Source organism: Varroa jacobsoni, unplaced genomic scaffold (assembly GCF_002532875.2).
Source record: "Varroa jacobsoni isolate VJ856 unplaced genomic scaffold, vjacob_1.0 scaffold_1227, whole genome shotgun sequence".
Classification (NCBI taxonomy): Eukaryota; Metazoa; Arthropoda; class Arachnida; order Mesostigmata; family Varroidae; genus Varroa; species Varroa jacobsoni.
The window spans coordinates 82,689-103,190 of record NW_019214129.1 but is presented as its reverse complement, the minus strand read 5'-3'; the positions used below and the strand labels follow the sequence as shown (position 1 = coordinate 103,190).

The following is a 20,502-nucleotide window of genomic DNA, read 5'->3' as shown; positions in this document are numbered from 1 at the left end:
GATTTACCAGTGTCGCTTCAATCATAATTCTAATTAGAAATATATTCGGGAATCGAAAACACAGCTTTTTTATTTCTAATTGATTTTCCTCAATCCATAACTGCGTCCGTGAGAGACGTTTCTTCATACAATGAAGTAGTAACTTAAATATTATCAATTAATAAAAATATAAATAGATGGAAATGAGAAAAGACAGAGGGATATTCCAAGTACCGTTTTTTTCTAAAATATAGTTATCCAGGGTTTACTTTTAACTCAAACAAAATAGTGTGGAATGTTGTCGGTAATTCTTTTTTCTAGACCTTTTTCGATCTAGAAATTTATGCACGTACATATGAAAATAATCTGCTAAAAGTCGGACATAATATAGCCGGAAGGAGCATCTATGGGAAGGTAAGCAACTTACCAGAGATTAACTTGAAACATAGGCAATCTCATACCAAAATTGCTACCTTCCTTTGTTCTGGTGGTAATGAATCTATTTAATTTGGAGGAGGATCGAAATGTGAACTCGGACTAAACTGAACACCTAATTTTTGTAAGCTTCCTTTTTACTAATCACGCGAACGCGGCACTTTATTATCAATTGTAAGTAAAAGTAACATGAAAAAATACGCTATATATATGAGCCTTACTACCCTCTATGAACTGCATTTATAATAAGTAGATCTTTCAGGAACTGTCATCACTAATAAGAATAACGGGTCGTATTTCATCAATAAATAAAGTGTCGATTATATTTTTTATTGATAGCGAACATTCACTTCGATTTACTTCGTGTTCGTTTATGACGAACTTGCCTTAATTTCAAAGCGACACATTTTTACGGCATATATGGCGTGTCGCTTATTCCGACTTTCATCTCACATTGATTTCACAGTATTAATTTATCATCGGATATAGCTACTTCATTACGGTTTTTACGTCGGCCTACCGTGTGCATTTTTCTACTGATTTTTACTATTATATTTACACATTTGTACTTTGGTATAGTAGGACACGGTTTTCTTAAGACAGCTTACTGTTTCACTTACTTTCATACGTCCCACACATTTATGAACCTCCTTATTTTTTTAACCCTATATGTTATGGCCACACACGAACATCGCTGCCTTTCAGAATTTCTTTGCCTATAAATTTGTCTGGTGGATATCGTTTGCAGTCCTTTTCTCTCGTTTTTTTTTTCAGTAAAGTATTATTTTCACTAGTGAATTGTATATCTCATCATATTAAATATTTCATATGCCCAACTATTCTATTTATGGCAAATGCAGGCGTGGTGTTGGCTTACCGTCCAAGTACACAATGCAGACGTTTTGCTTTACCTAGATTACAAAAAGTAATATATATATATTTTGCATATACTACATAATCAATGTATACGACCGCATTTCGTGTGTTTGCTTAGTTGTGTACTGCATGAACTTATGGGTGTTGCTTGTGATTCGTGTTAATCTTTCTGTAAGCTTTAGTATATGTTCCTGTACACAATACGGTCTTTAATCGATGATATATTTATGCAAGCATTAATTTGCGCTTGAATGAGATTCGTGCATCCTTCACAACGACAATTAATTAATGGCTGAGAGCTATTAGAACATAATCGTCTCTTTTGGTCAATCTTCTAACATCCCTCGTCATACATAATAATTATTAGTGCGATTATCGTTAATATCCACAAATTGTAATATGAAGAAATAAAATAATTGTCATTCCCTATTTCCATTATTTCTCAGTATACACTTCTCCTTCAGACTCAGATCTTAGCCGAAAACGAGTATTTGTCGTACCCGCACAATGGCGACTTCGTATCACAAAACATAATATTCATACACAATGTTATTATTCTGTTCGCTCTGTCCCGTCGCAGTTTGGTTATGTAGCGGGAAATCCGGTTTAAAAGAACCAGATATGCTATTTTGCTACGGCTCAGATCTGCAAAATGTGACCTAGCGCTAAAGAACCTAAAAGCATTTTATGAGTATTTGATGGCACTCAACTGAAAGATGGCAACTGGTTCTCATCGTCACCGGATGATTACCAGATAAGTGATATGTACAGTGGTAGTGTAGAGCTTACGACGTTGAGTTATGTGGGGCGTTGTTAAACCCATCAACGGCGCCGCCGTCATCAAAATCATTATCCACCCATATCGAATTTCCTTGGCATAGCTTATTTGCCAATTAACAATTTCAAGCGGCACGCTTACCGAATCAACGCCACATCACTCGACTTGTTATACCTTACAGAATTCGAAAGTCGAATGTATTTCGTTGATTACTCGGTCTCTTCTTCAGTGTCTTCATTATCCTTCTCCGACCGAAGTTCGTCCCTCTCAGATTCTTTTTCTTCGGAGGCGTCGCTTTTTTTTGTATCAGCTTTCTGCTTTGCCTCTTTCTGTTCTTTTGCTTGGGACTGCATTTCACGGAGCTCTTTCATTTCTTTTTCAGTTGCACCGGACCGTTTCGAGACGAGTTCCATTTCAAAGTCAAACAGCGCTTGGTGAATTTTGTTGACAACATATAACTGTTGGACCTTATCGTGAGTCCGGATACGTCCGCCAATGTAATTGACAAAGTGTTCGATGAAATCTTTATTGTCATCCTTGTTAGTTTCGCAGCCACTGTCATGTTCTGAGGCTGAGGCACTGTTCCTACAACAAAACGAACACGCATATAATTAGTACCCAATAACACTAATTAGTTGATGTCGGTAGAGCGTTCACGCAAGGAACGATGTGTTACACAATATACGGCTAAATAAATTGTAAGAGCAAGAAGCAGTGAAGAGAAATAAAAAAATGATCAAAAAACGAGCACTTACTTCCTCTTTTTCGGCGGAGGTGCATCACCTGAATCGGTTCTTTTTGGTGCAGGCGGCGGTGGAGCGGCATTTTCCTTGTGGGAGGTAAGTGAGTGATGCGATTGGGCGTCATTGCCAGACGATGAGGAAGCGGCATCATCCATCTCCTTATCGTGCTCACCATCCAGCTCTTTGTCATCATGATCTTCATCGTGATCCTGATCGTCCTCGAAGTGTGTTTCCGTCACCATGAAGTCGGCCGCTATGATCTCGTCCTTATCCGAACCCGGTTCGAGGCCCTGTGTCGAGTTAAGGCTCTGGTTCATGGCGGCCTGCTGAAGGGCGGCGGAATAGAGCTGGGCGGCATTGGCAAAATTGATGGTTGTTATTGGCGAAATAGAACCTGGCGAGACTGCGCCTGCACCAGCTTGGGTATTCTTCTGGGTTGGGGTTACTGGAATATTGGTTGAAGAGTAGTTTTTGCAGAGCATCCCGTGTAAGACATCAAAAAACTTCCAGGATGGCTGGAAATGTTCGCCTCTTGCTTGCTTCACCATCACTTCGTTAAGAATACGCTTGTAACGATCACGGATATGAGTCCATTTCTTGACCATCTGTGGCCCTGTCATAGCGTATCGGCTTCCGATCTCAGCCCATCTGCATATAAAGTTTAAAAAATTAATACCAACTTTTTGCTCATACGTTTGTTTCATCTTTAGTGCATTATTGAACATTTTATTATATTCACGTGTAAGAAATATAAGGGAAGGCACTCAAGCCTTACCTAAATATACCAATAATAATTTAACTTACCGGACATCCTTGATGTGGCTGTCCCGATAGAGGCGGTGGTATTTATCGTATAAATAAGGTGTAGCTTTAACTAGCTCAATGAAGTCTTCTACCGAGTAATACTTTTCAGGGTTTCCGACGTATTCCTTGTCTTTGGTCAACTGTAAAGGGCTTTGATTTCCGTCATTGAGAGGAATAAGGGATAAAGAGTTGTTGAGGGTCGAATTGAATGAAGAGTCCATTTTGAGTTTGTCGCTTTTTCTAGTGGATTTCGTATCCATGGTAGGAAGGCCTTGAAATGCGAGTCCAAACTGTTTCGCCAAACCCGGAATGATCTGAAATCAAACAAATATACTATATTAGGAAGATTATATCAATGGACTACTAATTTGGCGCTACACCTAAACGATTACTTTATGGTAATTCTTTTTCTTTTCATTTACTCGCTAGCGTGCTCTTACCATGTTACAACGCTTCCACTGAAAACGTTTTGGTTTTTTACCTGAATCGTTCGACTAGCCTGACTCGTCTAAGAATGGCGATGAGTAAACAAACTACTGCGAACGGCAACGGCCAGCTGCCCCTTAGATGGCATCGTGGCGTTGTCGCCAAAAGCAAACCAACTGGCGACGACCAATGTAAGTGAGTCAGAAAGCGTTAAAGCGGCAGCGATTGCCGCCGTCTATCGTTCTGATCGGGGCTTTGGCGACGTCTCGAGATTCCAGGGCGTCGAGCAGCAGCATCAATCGCCACCGCCAGCGAAGCGCTATGGTTCTTGCTGAGCTTGGCTAACCGCCGGTGGCGGCGGGCCGTCGGCCTGCCATCCTGGCGGCCGTAGCGACCGCAGCCGGCGGCGCTTGCCTTCTGCTATCACTGTTGCTGAACACCTTCCGACCGGGCGTCGTATTAGCCTGCAATATCGAGGCCGTGCCCATTGGGCGCATAGGGCCACCAGACAACGAGGTAACAGCTAAGACAGCAAACGACAAAACGCCGCTTGTTCAGTTTCAAAGACGACGACAACGCCTCCTCCTCAGTGTATTGCTGCTGCGTCTCTCGGCCTCCGGTCGCCGGCAGCCACATCCCCGCATCACGCTGTCGTGGGCCTCCTCCCTCTGAGTCGAAATCGAAAGAGCACAACCCTCAAGAAGAACCGTAGCGACAATCGCAGCAACATCAGTAGCAACAGTAAGCAAAGAAAGCTAACAGCAACGGCAACGGCGGCGCCACCAGCAGCCACAGTCAAGGCGAACCGTGGCGCTTTTCCAGCGGCGGCTCCCGTTCCCCGAAGAGCGTTAGCGACCAGTAGCGTGGAGGCGACGGGCCCGGACCCTGGAAGCAGCGAGTCCCAATCACTGCAGCAGCAACAGCAGACGTGCCAGAGGCACGCTATCGCCCGTTGTTCGCTACTCTGCCGTTGTTGCTGCTTTTATTTGCCAGATGAACAACTAGCGACTCCGAGGACGGGAAGACGGAGGGGACGACGACCGACGGAGACGATGACGCCGCGGAAAGATGTTCGTTCGTTTGTGCGAAAGGCCCTACTACCGCGGACACGCCATTGGCCATGCTTCTTATGGTGCTAGTACCGTCTTTGCTTTCGGCCGGCTGAAAAAAGAGTAGAAGAGGAAAAAGAAGACGGCCTGGGGGAGGGGAGGGGGTTAGGTAGAAAGAAGGACAAGAAAGCTAGAGAAGAAACAGCGATGGTGGTGGTGTTGCCGCGACTGAGGCCTCTCTTCGAGCGCTTGAGTCCAGTTCAGCCGTTGTCGTCTTTTCGGTTTAGGTTGTCTTTGCCTCGGCAGCGTGCCACTACCGTCGCCTGGATGGTCTGCGTCAATGACTAACCCAACCTAGCCGGCGCCAGCGTATGTCATCCGTAGCTGAACACTACCGTTTCGACAGTAGTAACAACAACAGGCAACTACGATCAAACGATATTCGCGTTTTGGTTTACTGCGACGCGGCGGCAGGCCTTCCTGCCCGCTAGATTTGATGCCGTGCGGTTGCTCGATTGCTCGCTTGGCCCGTTGCTCGGCAAATCTCTGTCTGCGTAGCGAGAATGGACCCGCACCGGCTCGTTCGACCGGGGACTGGGACGCCTTGCACCACGCCAATGTATCTACCTTTACGCGTGGCGACAGAAACAACGAACAGTCATCTCCGTTAATCTACATGTTCTATGTCCCCTACGGGCCGCCACCGCCTGAAAGCCCACTACTACCACTGCGGCGACACACTCATTTGCTCGCTCGGTTACTGTTTCCTTGTGTCTCCCCTTCTTCCTGCAACCCGCTCATCACGACGCAACCGCAAATGCCCGCAAGCGTTCGCGCACAGCCTGTCCTGCTGATGTTGCTGCTGGTGTTGATGTTGCCGCCACCTAGCCGTTGCCGCTGTCGCTCTTTCATCCTACCCGTCGTCGTCGCCATCGTCGTCATCGAAACGCGTGCCGAATCACGCCAGCAGCCCGAATACGGGAACAGGACCAACCTGACGGTCGCTATTATTAGAACAGGCCACGGGCAGCACGACAGCGAATGACGAGCTTTTACGGAAAGCGGTTTCCTCTGATCAGAAGCCGCGAGCTTGGATAGATAGAGGAAGCACGGCGGCCAAACGGCCACACACGCTTAAACCGAATGACGACGGCAAACCTTAGATATGACAGACTAAGCAGCACAGTACTTTCTATTGAGACGCACATACGGAATAAGAATTCCTCTCGATTCGCTCGCCTGCCCACATCTCTCACTGTCTGTAAATCTGCGAGTGGCCTGTTGCTGAGAAGCAAAATTTTGATGTAACATATTTCGTTGTCTCATCCTCTTGACCTCCACGAGAACAGCCGTACGTCCTGCTACGGACGCTGATCTATCCTGTTTACCAGAAAGATCAACTAATATTTGGAGTCGCTGATGCGCGTTGCCCGATCGTTAGCGCTATTTAAATTTGTTGCGATGACTCGGGCAGCAGTGGCAGCTGTTTCTTCGCAAACGTTCTTTAGTCATACAGCCTCAGCTGAATCTGAGGGTGCTCCGCAGTAGGGTTTAACCCTGGGGAATCGCGCGAGTTTGGAATATCAAAGCCAGTAGATGCATTTAGCTGAGCACCATTGACGCTAAAGCAGCTTGAGTTCTGCGTTTAGCAATGACAACTCAACGTATAACTAAGCTAAATACTACTCAGTTCAGATCGATGCTTCATGTGCTTGCTCGTATTTAGTATCACAGGCGTAGTAGACGTGTAATATGCCAGGATGCCACTGTCACGGCCAGTCCCTTTGAAAAGCTGAACCACTTTAGTCATTCACTATTTTGTTATTATATATGGATTTTTGGTCATTCAGTGTGTGACAGTTTCTAATCGAACCGAAATTAGCGCTCCTGTAATCTGTATACCGTTAATGTAAGATTCAATATTTTTAAACTCCAACACGTAAAACTCGTGAAAATAATATTCAGCCATCATATGTTAGGGTTCAAGAGAGTTAATTTTTTGGCGTAGACACGGAATGCCAACGTGCGACATTCCTAGGATAATCGCGATGGCGAGTGTCGAAAATGTGTCCTATTGATAAGCCTAAGCTAGTCGAACCCTATCAGCTTCACTACAACGATATATCGCCGTACATGTATAATATGAGAGAATGGTACTGTTGTCGTTGCTGCCACCGCATCGAGTCAGTTGATGGTGGGTCCTTTGCTTAATGCTTATGCGTACCTCAGGCCTTTGGGTATCCGTCCGCATTGCATAGCTTCGGCAGCCTCTACTTCCTCCTGTAGCCGAACAAGAACCTCGGTCACTCCCGACGCCCCAGAGCCACGCCGCTTCTTTGCTATAGCAGCACCTTGCTCCGACCACCACCGATCTCTGCTCTCGGTCGGTAGCGCGGCGGTGGGTCTAATCGTCCGGTCAGGAGTCGTAGCAGTAGCGCGAATAGCAGCACAACGGCCAGATGCACTCCGAGCAAACCGTGAGCCCGAGACTGAAATGACGCATCCGCCACTCATCCGGGGCTCCCCTCAACAAAATTCGCATCTCTTCCTCCCCTTCTCTTGGTGTCTCGGTCTCGAATTCGCTCAATTCTCTTGTCCGCGTATCGCTACCGCCGACTCCTCTAGTCGTCCTTTGCGAGCGACGCTCGCTGTCACTGGCGACCGCGGGCGTACAGCAGTACAGACATGAGCCACAAGAAGAATAACACACGGACTCTCGGAGTCGAGGCCGGAGGGAGGAACGGAGGTAGGGAGCGGACCGTGTTCAGTTCTCAGTGCTTCTCCGACTCGATCCAAAGCTCGCTCACTCTTCATAGCTAAGCTGCCTGCTTGGCTGGCTGGCTGGCAGGCTAAAGCTATGTAGCTAGAGCTCTTCCCCGTCTCTCAATGCTCAGCAGCCGTACGACTCAAAAGCACCGCGCTCCGGGAGACCCTAACGCCCGGTCTGTCCGCCGTATCTCTCTCTCACACATATCCATAGGCCAACAGAGACAGCCAGGCAGGCAACGAGCCTCGCTAGGGCCAGTTGCTTTCTTAGCACGGCAGCTTTACCGGCTGCGCCAGGCAGGGAGACCGACCGGCACGGTTAAGTCTTCCCCTAGCCATGAGCTCGGAGCCCACACGATCCGTAGAGCGCTTCTGCGGCTGCAGTTCGCTCACTCTCGAAGCTCCCGCGCTCGAACGCGTCACTCGGTCCTGCCGAACTCTTCTGTCTGTCGCTCGCTCTCCTTTCGCTGTCTCTCAGTGGCGGCTGCGAAGCAGTAGTGGCACAAAGAAATAGACAGGCAGACGCATAGAACAGATGGTGGGAAGGAGCGCCGGGGGCCGCGCGCCGAGATGCCGCGTTCAGATCTCAATGCAGCAGCAAGCGCCGAAGCGACCGACTCAACCGGAGAGAGTGGCCAAGCGTCACCGAGTTCCCTAACACGGCCAACGTGCGGTGGGACCGACAGCCTTCCCGAGCAAGCGGCTGACGCTACCATCGCCGCCAACACCATCAGCACGACGAATACAGCTCGAGTCGCACACCTGGCCTCACCAGCCATCTCGCAGAAGCAAAACGAACGAACAGGGGAGCGGGCGATCCAGCCATCAGCCAGGCTCACAGAGCGACCACGCTTTGCTGGCAAGCTGCCGCTGCCGCCGTTGCTGCTGGGACAGGGACGCGACCGACATAGAGGCGACCGACCGACATCGACAGCCTATGCCATTGTATACATACGAGCCCGACGACGGCAGTGAAGCAACGCTATGAAAAGACAAGATAGCGAAAGGTAACTTGCGCACGCGGGGACGGCCTGTGGTACGAGCGCTGCGCCATTTTTGCATGAGGAACCGCCAAACTCAGCAGCAGCAGCAGCATCACTGGCAGCACCGCCTGCCTCGCAAGCAGAAGCACCAACGGCAAAATAACTGCTACTACCGTCTTCGACATATTACACTGTACCATTTATCGTCATCGTGCTTATGGTCATCATGAAAATATCGACCACCATTAGCAACGGGCAGAAGTCCAATAAATCGCGCTCATCAAATAACGGCTACGAATAACGCTACAAATTACAAAAAAACTCACATGATACTGACCGCAAGATGCGCAGACTCAATATTTATTAAATACGTACGTTTCCTATGTTATCGTAAAAATTGAGTAACTAACGCACCACTTCAGCCATTAAATATATACTACCTCTTCAGTGGAGACTTCTGAGATGGACCTGGCGCTTTCACCATTTGTTATTAGCTGATGTTGAGCAGACAAATCCGACGGATCATCACAAGTTATTGCCAGGACCTTATTTTCCTTATTTTCGGCGCGACATCGCAGCTTAAGCACAGCAAGGAGTCTTAACGAGCTAATGAGTTTATCGACGTACGGTTTGTTCATCGGATCGCACGCGGAGTTCAAAGCCTGCCCGTGCTCATGCGCTCGACTCAAAAGCGCATCAACAATACACTCACTGAGCTGAACCACTTTTAAAGTAACGTTTCTATAAAACTGTTGACAAGTTTCCGCCAATTTATCCACTTCACGACGCACATTTCGCATGGATTTACCCTTACTGGCTAGGTCAGTTTGTGCCATCATCCGGCACTGAGTTCTCTCCCGTTCCAGTTCAATTGAGGAATATTGCTGTTGTAGAGGCATAAGTAGAACTGGAATCGAACGGAACTAAACCTTACGCAGCTAAAACGCACGGAGTTAGTTCTATGTATCGATCACTAAACTTTAGCAGCTTGGTGATTATGAGTAATCTGATGTTTACAAAGCACATGGATAGCCCAGTATTCGAGAAAACTAAATTTGAATTTGTGGCTTTTAACTATAAGAATGATTAGGTCGGAGGTGTGGTTGCTGCCTTCGGCGTTGACAAGAACACAAATAACCAAAGTCAACTTAAAGGGGAATGAGGCATGCCAACAGTTGCATGAAGTTGAGAGCAAATGACGGAGAGAAAATGCGTCGTCTTGCGCACGGACTCGCCCGCCCTCTCTCAACTACTGAGATTCAAGCGGTGCGCACCTGCACCCTGCAATGATCTGGCTTTGTAGATGTGTGTGTGTGTAGGTTTGTGTATGCATATACAAATAATGCACTGGCCGCTTACAGTTCCTTCTCTCTTTGGCTTATTTAGCCGTTCGTGGAACGGCGATTGACTAGGAACACCTGATCTTCGTTCTCGACCAAAAAGGCACTAATTGAGACACCACTTAACATCTCCAACGCAAGAGTTTATACTATTCAACATCGAAGTAGCTTTGGTTATTAGTATCTGATTGTCCGAAAGATGAGTTAAATGCACAGTACCCTTCTATGCGACTCCTAATGCGACTGTTTGTACACAAACAGCATCGGTACAAATAAAGACAATTTCCCAACAGGCTTCCTGGCGACTTATGTTCGCTCAACCTACGCCGCATCAAATGCATCATGCGTTTGTATGTAGCACTGACGTAAGAGGCATTCTTTTAACGGTCTTCTTTTAACCAACTCTACCAGTGCTAATTACAATATTTGACGTAAACGGAAACGGTTTGACGAATTTGACGTGAACTGGTACGCGTTTTGAACAGCAGGAAATTGCTGCAACGGAAATTCAGCTCAGATATCACCGATCCAAACATATGCACTTTACACAGGCAGTGCGATCTTAAATGCTCTCTAACAACGGCAACAGCCGTCGCAACAATACTGATGTAGCATAGTACTTCCGTGAACGGCAGACACGTAACAAAGACACGGCATTATTATATGCTCACAATGTGGGAGATCTTCTTTATAACAGTTACAGCAGTTAGAAATATTTTTTACTGAGACAGCTTGGCGGTCTCGAAATGCATCAAAAGCTGTATTGGGACTCAGCGGCACGCAGACGCCTCAGATACATATACAGTGACACGCAAATATATATATATTATATACATATACAGATTTATCATGTATATTACGGCCAAACTAGCAAACCTACTGGTGCTTCTTTACGCCAGCGTTTCAAGCAGTTGCTTCTCTCCAAGATGCAACTTGATTCGCGAGTGGAGACAGCATCGATCGAGCTATTCGACTGACAAACCACATGCATAGCCTTCCGTAGTCGATTACGTCCAAGTCTATTTCGTTGCTGACAGGGTAAAGCTGTTTATCGCATCATATATCGGCTGCAGTGTGATCAACCAACACCTTTATTACAGAATTTTAACAATATATTGACATTTGAGTTCAAACAGAAACGCAGATCGGAAAAGTGTTATTCATCTTTACATATTGTTCATTCATTCTTCGCCATGGTGATGATCATGCTATAAATTGTAATCACTGTCATGTATGTAATATATGCTAAACCTGTATCAGCTGAAACTGATTCCACTGAGAGGCGACCATAACAGAAGCGTACCAATCAACGGAACTATATATTACTACCTATTTTAATAATATAACGCAGTTATATTATCTGTGGTTAGGAATTCTAAGTTGTTTCTACCATCAGTAATCGTGCCTCAAACGGTAACTTCTATGATTAAGATTCATCACTTCGTCGCACTTCAAACATGGCGTCGAAACGGGATTTGGCTCAAGATCCTTCGTGGAATTATGTTTGGTTGTCCCCACCGAAATTCATTGACTCTATTCAAAAAACAGAAAGCAGAGCGCGCACCACTCATTCAATGTGGCGAAAACCCATGCTGCAGCGGAAGCAGCGTTGTCCGCCGCACTCGGCAGCGGACCTGTGGGTCCGTTGCACCAGTAGCAGCACCGCATGTGATGTGATGCTGTGACAATGCTGATTCTCAGGCTCCGTCCGAGCGTTACTGCTTCTCACCATCGTCAGCAGCAGTAAAACGAACAGAGAGGAAAACAGCAACAGCCCCAGTGCCATCCTTCTGACTCGCTGAGGTCGAGAGTCGAGGTCCTCAGTGACGGAGAACAACTGCTCCTAAGATTGTGGCTGGGCGGATGGCGAAGGGGCGAGACGAGTTCGTTGCCTTAAACTGAGATTACTATCTGCCCCTGTTATTCACCTAGCGAGTAATCGCTGAACACAGCTAGGAGCGACCAAAGCAAGAATCAAATCCACTTGTTTATGCCGTTTGCTCAAGCCGCACTGCTATACTTCCCGCCCCCCAGTTTATCATTCTCTTCTACTCGACGCAATCGCTGAGCAGATAAACTCTTGACTACTACTGCTGCCAGCACAACCAACTCAACCTAAATAGGAACAGAGCAGAAGTTACCGCACATGCATACACACATGCATAGACTTTCGACCAGGCCCCTACGACTATTTCGTTTACGGCCTGTAGAATGCTTGCTGTACACATGAATCTCAATTTTGTATGTGTATGCATTCTACGTCTCTAAGACCCTAGCGTTTGCGGTGCCGTCTTCGGGCATTTACTTCTACACACTTCTCTCCCTGCCTTCTGTGTTGGACTCACTTCAGTTGAATGTATTCTTCGAGCCCCCGTCGGAACCGTCGCCTGCCCGCTCCGTATTCTGCTACCCCTCCTTCCATGTGGTTGTTGACCGCCCACGGAATTCTCGCCATCGCTGCCGTTTCACGGACCAGAACCTAAACTCGCCCGGCCAGGGCAACATCGAAGAAGTGACCTGGTCCGCTAAGCGGTGCTAGTATCAAGTTTCGGCCTATTTCCTATTTCGACTTGTCCGAAGACGTCTTTCTATATACATGCTCGTTTCAGCTCACAAAATGACAAACTCCAACGAAAGCTCTTATTTCAGAATTGAAATGCCAGAGTCAACACCAGGACTCAATCATCTTTCAACAAACATATTTTTTCAATAGATTGGCTTATAGACGACTAGTTTAACAGCGCACTAAAACTGACTGATTGACTGATGGCAACTGGTTACTGTGCAACGATGCTGATACTGCTGGTAGCGTTGTATGCTTTCCGTTTAGGACACAGCTGCTCGGCTTGATACGCACGCCCGTGTGTAAACTAACCGCACGCAGGAGCATTGAAGTCGGTCGGTCAAAAAGGGGACTGAGGCGGTCGGTGGTGGGGTACACACCGGCTGGCTACCGTGCTTACTCCCGGGGAAAGCGCTAGCGAAGGGTGGACGTGCCCTTTCGAGGCCACGGGCGCTGCGATGATGTTGACCGTTTCTAAAATGGTCACCGGTTTGCGTGTTTCCCATGGCATCAAGCATCAAGCAACCTTAGGTCGGATCATAAGATGGGTGCGAATCCCGCATCGGCCGTGCGGGCGGCACGATCTCTCGTCCCTCCCCATTCTCGACTGCGTGTTCGCCAGTTACCGACAGCTACCAACCATCAAGCGGCCCACTACTCAGTCACTTCTGTGTCGGCGGCCGCAGGAACAACGGTTTATCTGGTGGCCAGCATCGCGACTACGACGATGATGGTGATGATAATAGGAATGCTGATGATGGTGGGCACCTTTAGCGGCGCTGTGTCCTGCGTACCCTACCACAGCACTCGCTACTGGCGCAACCCGAAATAGCTTTGCACGCCACGCCACGCCACGCCTCGCCTCGCCTCGGGCAACCTGTCCAATACCACTGGTAGTCCACGACGCACCCGAACTACAAACAGAAGCTTGGCACCCTTCACTCGCTCACTCGATATCAGTGGCGAGCTAGTAAGCTAAGCACCCGGTTCCAGTCCACCAAATAGATAGCCAGCAGACAGCACCAGCGGGTATGATGACGCCAATGATGACCATTCTAAAATTCTTTGGTAAATATGGCGGCCAGAACGTCCACGTTTCGTTTATTTTGACGAACTAAGAGGGATCACGTCGTGGTAATATGGGTAAACAGTTACTATCTGATATCGAATACGTCTCACCGTCATCATCCACGATCGTCCTGACCATTCTTCGAGTTTTTTTTTATTGTTGATATTTCTGCAGCTGGAATATGCATGGGGCACCCTCTACTCTCTAAGCGACGACAGCTAAAGACAGAGTATCGCTATGAAGAGCGTCTCTACAGAAATGACGACATTTAACTTCTAACTGGCGTCCATCCTCTGAAAGACGGTCGACCAGAAAGTGCGCCCGCACGTTGCCTGCCTGCCTTCCCCATCCATCGATGGACGGACGGACGAGCAAGAGGATTGACGGTGGAACGAGAGGAAGAGTGAGTGAGCAAACGAACAAACAGACAGTGTACGAAGGCATACACACACAGACACATTGACCTCTTGTCTTCTCCGTTTCACTCCGGTCCAGTTCGCTCCACTCGACTCCAAAGAACGTCGCCATATCCCATCAACATTTCCATAGTCTGAGCCTCCCCATTATACAAGCAGCACAAGCCGTTCTGCCTGCTCTTACTGCCACTGCTGCTGTGCTGCTTCTAGCTGTTTCAATGGGGCGCGCCGCCGACTCGACGATTCGCGGCGTTCACAAAGTCGCTGCGTCCATGTCGGCAACATAGCGCATCGGAGCGGTCCATCATGGATACGTTTCCCTAGAAACCAGTATCAGTTTTCAAGGCTTCTTCCCCTGCTCACCCCACTGCATTCACCATGACCTCTGCTGCCCAACCCCCTGGAGAGGAGCCCGTTGCGATCAGCGTCGTGTTGGCCTGGCTAAGCCGGCCTCGAAACGGATCGGCGTGCTCCTCCGATCTTCGTCAGCAGCAGACGCAATGAGGCTTTGATTGCACTTACTTCGGCGTACCGACAAGCAGCGCTTCTTGTACTTCGAAACAAACACGCAAACACACATGTATATATATATATATACATATATATCTGCGACGCATATAGTATACTACAAGCGTACACTCGCAAATTCTTCGGTGAGTCTGATGCAACTAGCAAGCCATCTAGCCAATCAGTCGGTCAGTCATGCCGCCTGGCTGGCTGACAGGTAGGCAGGCGATCAGGCGGCCATCTCATAGTAGGTGACACCAAACGGCTTTGCTGTTTTGTTCTGCACTACACTGTGCTGTACTGAACTGTACTGCTAGCAGGCAGTTCCGCCGCATAGCCAGCCGCCTCGCTCTGTCCCGCCCGATTCCACCCGCCATCTCTCAGCGAGTGATTCTCCCTCCCGCGGATACCCCGCATCCCTAGTCTTTTCCCCTACCCTCGATCGCTCTCTACGCCTCCCCTTCATCCCCTATCCTCAATTCCTCGTGCTTCTCTCTGTCCGTCGTATGGGCCGCTCTCTCTTTCTGCGCTGGCGGGGGCTCAGTAGGGTCCCCCGCCGTGCTTCTACCCCCCTCCTCCCGTGCGAGCCGCTCTCCTCGCAGCAGCAACTCCTCGCACTGCGCTCGCCTTCACCGCGACCCGGTCCCGCACACGCAACCAACGTGTGACTCACCACCCCCACCCGACTGCTGCTGGCCTGCAAGACCCCGCTTCCCTTCCCCCCGTTCTCTTTACCGCTTAGGCGGCAGAGAAGACGGGACAGGACGCGACGGTAGGGACACCACAGCACTGGCGGCAGCATCAACAGCAGCAGGACCAGCACACGGCTATTACTATCAACAACATGAGTCGAACAATGTTCGGACGGACCGACAGTACAGGCAGAGTATAGGCAGACCTGGAGCTTCACAGAAGCAAGCCTGAACGCAACTATGATCGACGTTTCTAGAACGGACTTAATGTCTGTTCAGATGGGTACGTTGCCAAACGCGGCATGTTGAATCGATTGACGCGATAAGCGTAGGTCTGGTGAGAGCTAGATTCCGCAGGTAATTGTTAGCAGGAAGAGTTGCAGTGACGTTCGAACAAAATGTTGCTATTGTCGTGCTGAAGTTTTTGTTGTTGTTGTCGTTGTCGTTGTTGGTCATGGCGATAGTTCTTTCGATTCACTCCATGTTCATTCTTCATTCCGTCTTCTGCCGCTCTGTTTGGCTCGTCATCGGGCCACAGCGCATGTTCGGGCTTCTTTTTCTTGTTAGCTGAAGACGAACTTGTGAGGTAGAGGTACCAGGATTTAGGCTGGCCGTACGCGGTCGATCCCACGGAAAAAAGGCGTCGAGTAAAGACCGCGGTCGATCGTTCGGTCGTCAGTTCGGTATGAAGATTGCTTGGTCGAACTGATTCACCAACTGGATTGGCCCAGAGGCCACGATAGTTATGAGAGGTCGCAGATGGCGGCGTACGACGGATCAGAAACGAGTGCGCTTTCGTGAGGTGCAGACTCCGGAGCCTGTTGCTGCCGCCGCCGCCGCCGCCGCCGTGGCTGCTGTCGAACATGCTCTTCGCTGCTTTCTGGTGTATTGTAGTATAGTTGCTGGCAGTGCTGCTGTAGCACCGAGTTGAGAAGCGAAGTGCGGAGGCCACGCTCAACGGAAACGCTCTTCGCTGCTACTGTTAGTTCGTTTGTTCGTTGCTGTTCGCCGGTGTATGCTGCTGCTGCTGCTGGCGGTGTCGCTGCTCCATGCACAGCAGTAGCAGCAGCTACTCGCTCCAGCGGTCGCTCAGCGGTTTGATCTCGTCGTTCGTCTCCCCGTCGACTCGAGTTGAGGCGAGTCGACTCCAATCGGTGCAGGACGAACTACGGAGGCTGGGCACGATCAAACACCGAACCAGAACGGCTGGCGGTGGTGCGGTGCATTCTCTGAACATCTGGTCGATCGCTCTGTCCGTCGGTCCGTCGCGCTCTTTCTTGTCTTTCGGTCGTCCAACTCCGGTCGGACCAACACTGGACCGATTTTGTCTTCTTCCTTTACCGCTGCTGCGTGCGAGAGTATGCTCCGTTCCTCTGCTCACACTATGCAGACAGATAAACTCGGCGCTGAGATCACAGTCACGGAGAGAATCAGAGCGGGGCGCCACGGCCGACGATTTTCGGTGCATTCTTCTCTCAAGAGATCCCTCCATGTCGGACAGCAACCGTCGCTGGTGTGTCTCGTATTCGCCAGTGATGACAACAACGACGACGACAGAAACCAGCAGAAACGGTGGCATTCTTCACCATGAGCAGCGTTTCTCTAGGATAAATAGCTCGGCCTAACCGAATGTCTGTCGTCTAGCCCCGATTATCGCAGTACGACTACCGCTGCTACGACAGCAGCGACGACGACGACGACTATCCCACGGCCGGTAGGGGAGGGGACACTCAACCGCAAGGCAGGTTGACATAGAATGCATACACGTCAATGATAACAATGGCTATAGTTTAACGACGACAACGACACACCGTCCTAGCGCATGTCGTAGAGACAGACACGGCTCTACTTATGCTGTTGCCGCTGTCGATTTTGTTGGAGTTGCGATGGGCACGAACGGCGGCCGACGGCACGCAGCAATAGAACCGCTAGTGCGCGTACTGATTGTGCATAGCTTATAATGGCCATTTCCAAATGCCCTCGTCGTCGCATTAATGTCACGTTTGATACTGAAGCGATCCCACAACTTTGGCTTCGTTTTAGTTCGATAAGTAAATAAAATTGCTCCTTTTCGGTACCTAGAGTCTTCTATTAGGCGCTAGATCAATACGGCACGCGTCTCGAAAAGACGAACGTAAAATTCATACGAATCCATTGTTTAGAACGTACTATATATAACAGATCTTCAGCGTTCACTTGTAACTTACTTGTATATACATGCACTAGGTTTTTGTAAAATCCCGTAATCAAACTCAAAATATGGCCGGCACAGCTGACTGTCGGAAAGTCACGCGGCTCCTGTGACCTTACACTGATTTCGGTATAGAGAGATGCAGGTAGATCGTGTCAGTCAGGGCAACTCAAGCAGTCACTTTGAAGTAGGAAATAGCAAAGCAGATTGCTACGTTTCCAATAGTCACAGATCAACCAACATATCTGCACATGCTATACAATTGACAATTATATTTGTTATTATTACCTACACATAAATGGGTCGCTGACTCTTAATAACAAATGCAGTATATCGTGTAAGATTTCACTCACCGGGCTAATGGTCAGGTCGCCGAACATGTTGTGGCCCAGCTTCGTTTCCGTCGCCGTAAAACGGGACGTCATCACGCAGTTGTCTGGGGTCTGCTGGCGCAAGAACGGCCCTAGTCGGTGAAAAGCGTCGTCACACACAGTTGACAAGGATCACTTAGGAATAGAATTGGGGGAAACACTTTAGCGGCGAGTTTGTCACTGAGAGTTTGCTACTGCTGCTGCCTGAAGCGGGAGGTATGGGGGCGCGTGCAAAAAGCGTGGACTGAAAAAATGAAAGCGGATGGTCACTCTCTACAAGTCCGAAAACGGCCACTGCTGCTGGTCGTTGTCGTCGTACCTTCCTTCCTTCCTTCCTGACTGCCTGCCTGCCTGCCGGCTCGAGATCAGTTAGTTTTGTTCTGCGCTGTGTTACTCCGCCGACCCGCCGTGCTCTCGGCCCAAACTCCGTGAGTGGAGAGAGAACCACTCGGTGCCCTCTCCCTCGTACTAAGTAGCAGCAGTAGTGCCACTGTTGACTACGGTAGCAGCAGCAGCAGCCCTGCGGCTGTGGCGCGTCGGTTTGGTCGGCGGTCGGTCAGTCCGGTTCGTCCGTCCGTTGCGCGCTTCTACTACTGCTTACTACTACTGATCCTCCTACTGCTGCTGCGGTTGTACGGCTACCACTGCTGCTTGTGAGCTTGCGCTGCTTTACTCGTAGCGGTCGTTGTGATGATGATGATACTGATGGTAGTGGTGACGGCGGCGCCGGCTGCTGCCACGCAGCAGTTCTTCTGTGTCGGTCTGCTTCGACTGCTACTGCTGCTTGCCCGATTATTTGGTTGCGCGCCGCGATCTAATGCTGCGCTGCATGCAGTGCTATCCTCTGAGTCGTGTTCTCTGTTCCTGCGGCAGTTTTCTTCCTTGGCGTTGTTCGCTTGCTGGCTTACTCAGTCTGGCTGGCCGCTGCAGCAGCAGTTGGCTCAGTGGCAATCATTTTCGGGGAGGTTGGGAGCAGCGCACAAGAGACCGGGCCAGGACCGAACCAACCAGTCACCCGCGCGGCCGCCGCCCGATCTGTCTGTATCTGTGCGTTGGCCAGAGAGAGAGAGAGAAGTAGAGCAGGCCAGAGCCGCTGGAGGACGACGCCAACGATGCCACTAGCAGCACTGCCGAATGCTAGCCTAACCGACAGCCCAGGCTGTGAAGAAAGCAACCAAGCCACGCAGGATATGGGCGGGGGGCGAGTAGTGGGAACTGGGGTGTGGGGTGACGACGACTGAAATAGAAGAGAGAGAGAAAGAGAGAAAGCGAGAGAGCTGTGGCGCAGAGACTGCTGTTGCCACTGCTACGACAACGACGAGAGAGCGGCATACTCGACTGAGGAGCTGCGACCACGAATCGCCTTTGATTCGCCGTTTCCCGTCGGATAAACAGGAGACGAGTCCCTTCTCCAGTTCGAACGCAGCAAGACGACGCAAACGAGGGAATGGGCCATCGAGATGACGGCATAGATATGAGAAGAGAGAAGGGACTGTAACAAAAACGAACGATAGGAGCAAAGCATAAACCTAGTTAAGCTGCCAGAGCGTTAAGGAACTTCACTATTACTAGCATATGCTTTTTCTATTCCTAATACTGATCATATGAGGATCGATCGCAATCAGCATAGTCTCACTGGAATTACTTCGGTGATATTCAGGTACATACTGGCTTATATCTTGTTATTAAAGGCTTAAAACTAGTTGCTTGTTCTCTTAAATTTCAGAACTGGGTTGAACACAGGGCAAATAATTGCATAGAGATTCATTTCTGGAAAATATGTTTGATGGCTGTCATTAGAGGCAGTAATATCGATGTCGGTCAGTGTCAAGGATATTGCATTTGAAGCCCGAAGGCCAGTAAGCAAAATTGTAGCTGTTTTGAATACGTAAAGTTATTTCCAAAATAAAACAAGGAAAGTGTCTTAACAAAAACTCACGGCGGAGTTGGCAGTGCGAGTGTCTAAGGACACGATGGCCTGTCTGTCTGCCAGACCCGCCAAACTCTTCGTGAAGGCTTGCTGGCGTCATGGAGTTTCAGCTGTGAGCGACGCTCTCTCCGTACACTCAACGGACCCCCCTCGGATACGCGCTACCACCCTTCCCCCGGCGGAATCCCACAATTCCTCCCTATCTGCCTGCCTAGAACTTCCTAAGAACCCACTGCTCGCTCTCTTTCTTTCCCTGCCTACCCCGACCAGGACACCACCCCCCCCCCCCCCCCCCCCGTAGCACTCTCCTATAGGACGGAAGATAGAGTGCAGGGGAAACGGTCAACTGTTCGACTACGAAGGGTTGAAGTTTCTGCCATTAAAAGGCACTGAGAGACAGAATCCGGGAAGGATAGACACATTAGACGGATGTCTAGTTAAGACAAATTACATTGTTTGATTGAGCAGAAATATTACGGTGACGTTGCTTCTCTGGTTAAAGTACGAAAATTGAGCTTTGTGGAAAGCGCTGTTCTTTGCAAGAAAGCGTACGGTCTCTCTGCAGAACTTTTGGCTGGTACGCC

General features: G+C 49.1%; 1 protein-coding gene across 5 annotated transcripts; it reads right to left on the bottom strand.

The window, feature by feature from the left end:
* Positions 1-710: 710 nt before the first annotated feature.
* On the bottom strand, positions 711-19,760 carry LOC111267838 (uncharacterized). 5 transcript variants are annotated; one of them, XM_022846387.2, is made up of 5 exons: positions 17,971-18,056; positions 11,060-11,268; positions 3,616-3,929; positions 2,824-3,459; positions 711-2,653 (listed from the first exon to the last, which is right to left on the bottom strand). In XM_022846387.2, exons 2-5 carry the CDS (start codon positions 11,168-11,170, stop codon positions 2,278-2,280), a joined length of 1,437 nt encoding a protein of 478 aa, XP_022702122.1. In that variant the 5' UTR covers positions 11,171-11,268; positions 17,971-18,056; the 3' UTR covers positions 711-2,277. The 5 variants fall into 5 exon arrangements, with proteins under 5 accessions (XP_022702122.1, XP_022702123.1, XP_022702124.1 ...); XM_022846388.2 differs by lacking the exon at positions 17,971-18,056 and adding an exon at positions 11,570-11,675; XM_022846389.2 differs by lacking the exon at positions 11,060-11,268 and having other exon boundaries at positions 17,971-19,760.
* Between the last annotated feature and the right edge of the window lie 742 nt (positions 19,761-20,502).

What these genes read in the sequence shown, in the direction of transcription:
- LOC111267838 (XM_022846386.2), bottom strand. Translation starts at nt 9,738, where the DNA reads ATGCCTCTACAACAGCAATATTCCTCAATTGAACTGGAACGGGAGAGA. An exon ending in CAGAAGTCTCCACTGAAGAG is followed by an intron (nt 3,930 to 9,279) that starts GTAGTATATATT and finishes GTTTGATTTCAG; the next exon opens with ATCATTCCGGGTTTGGCGAA. An exon ending in CCTCCGCCGAAAAAGAGGAA is followed by an intron (nt 2,654 to 2,823) that starts GTAAGTGCTCGT and finishes GTTTTGTTGTAG; the next exon opens with GAACAGTGCCTCAGCCTCAG.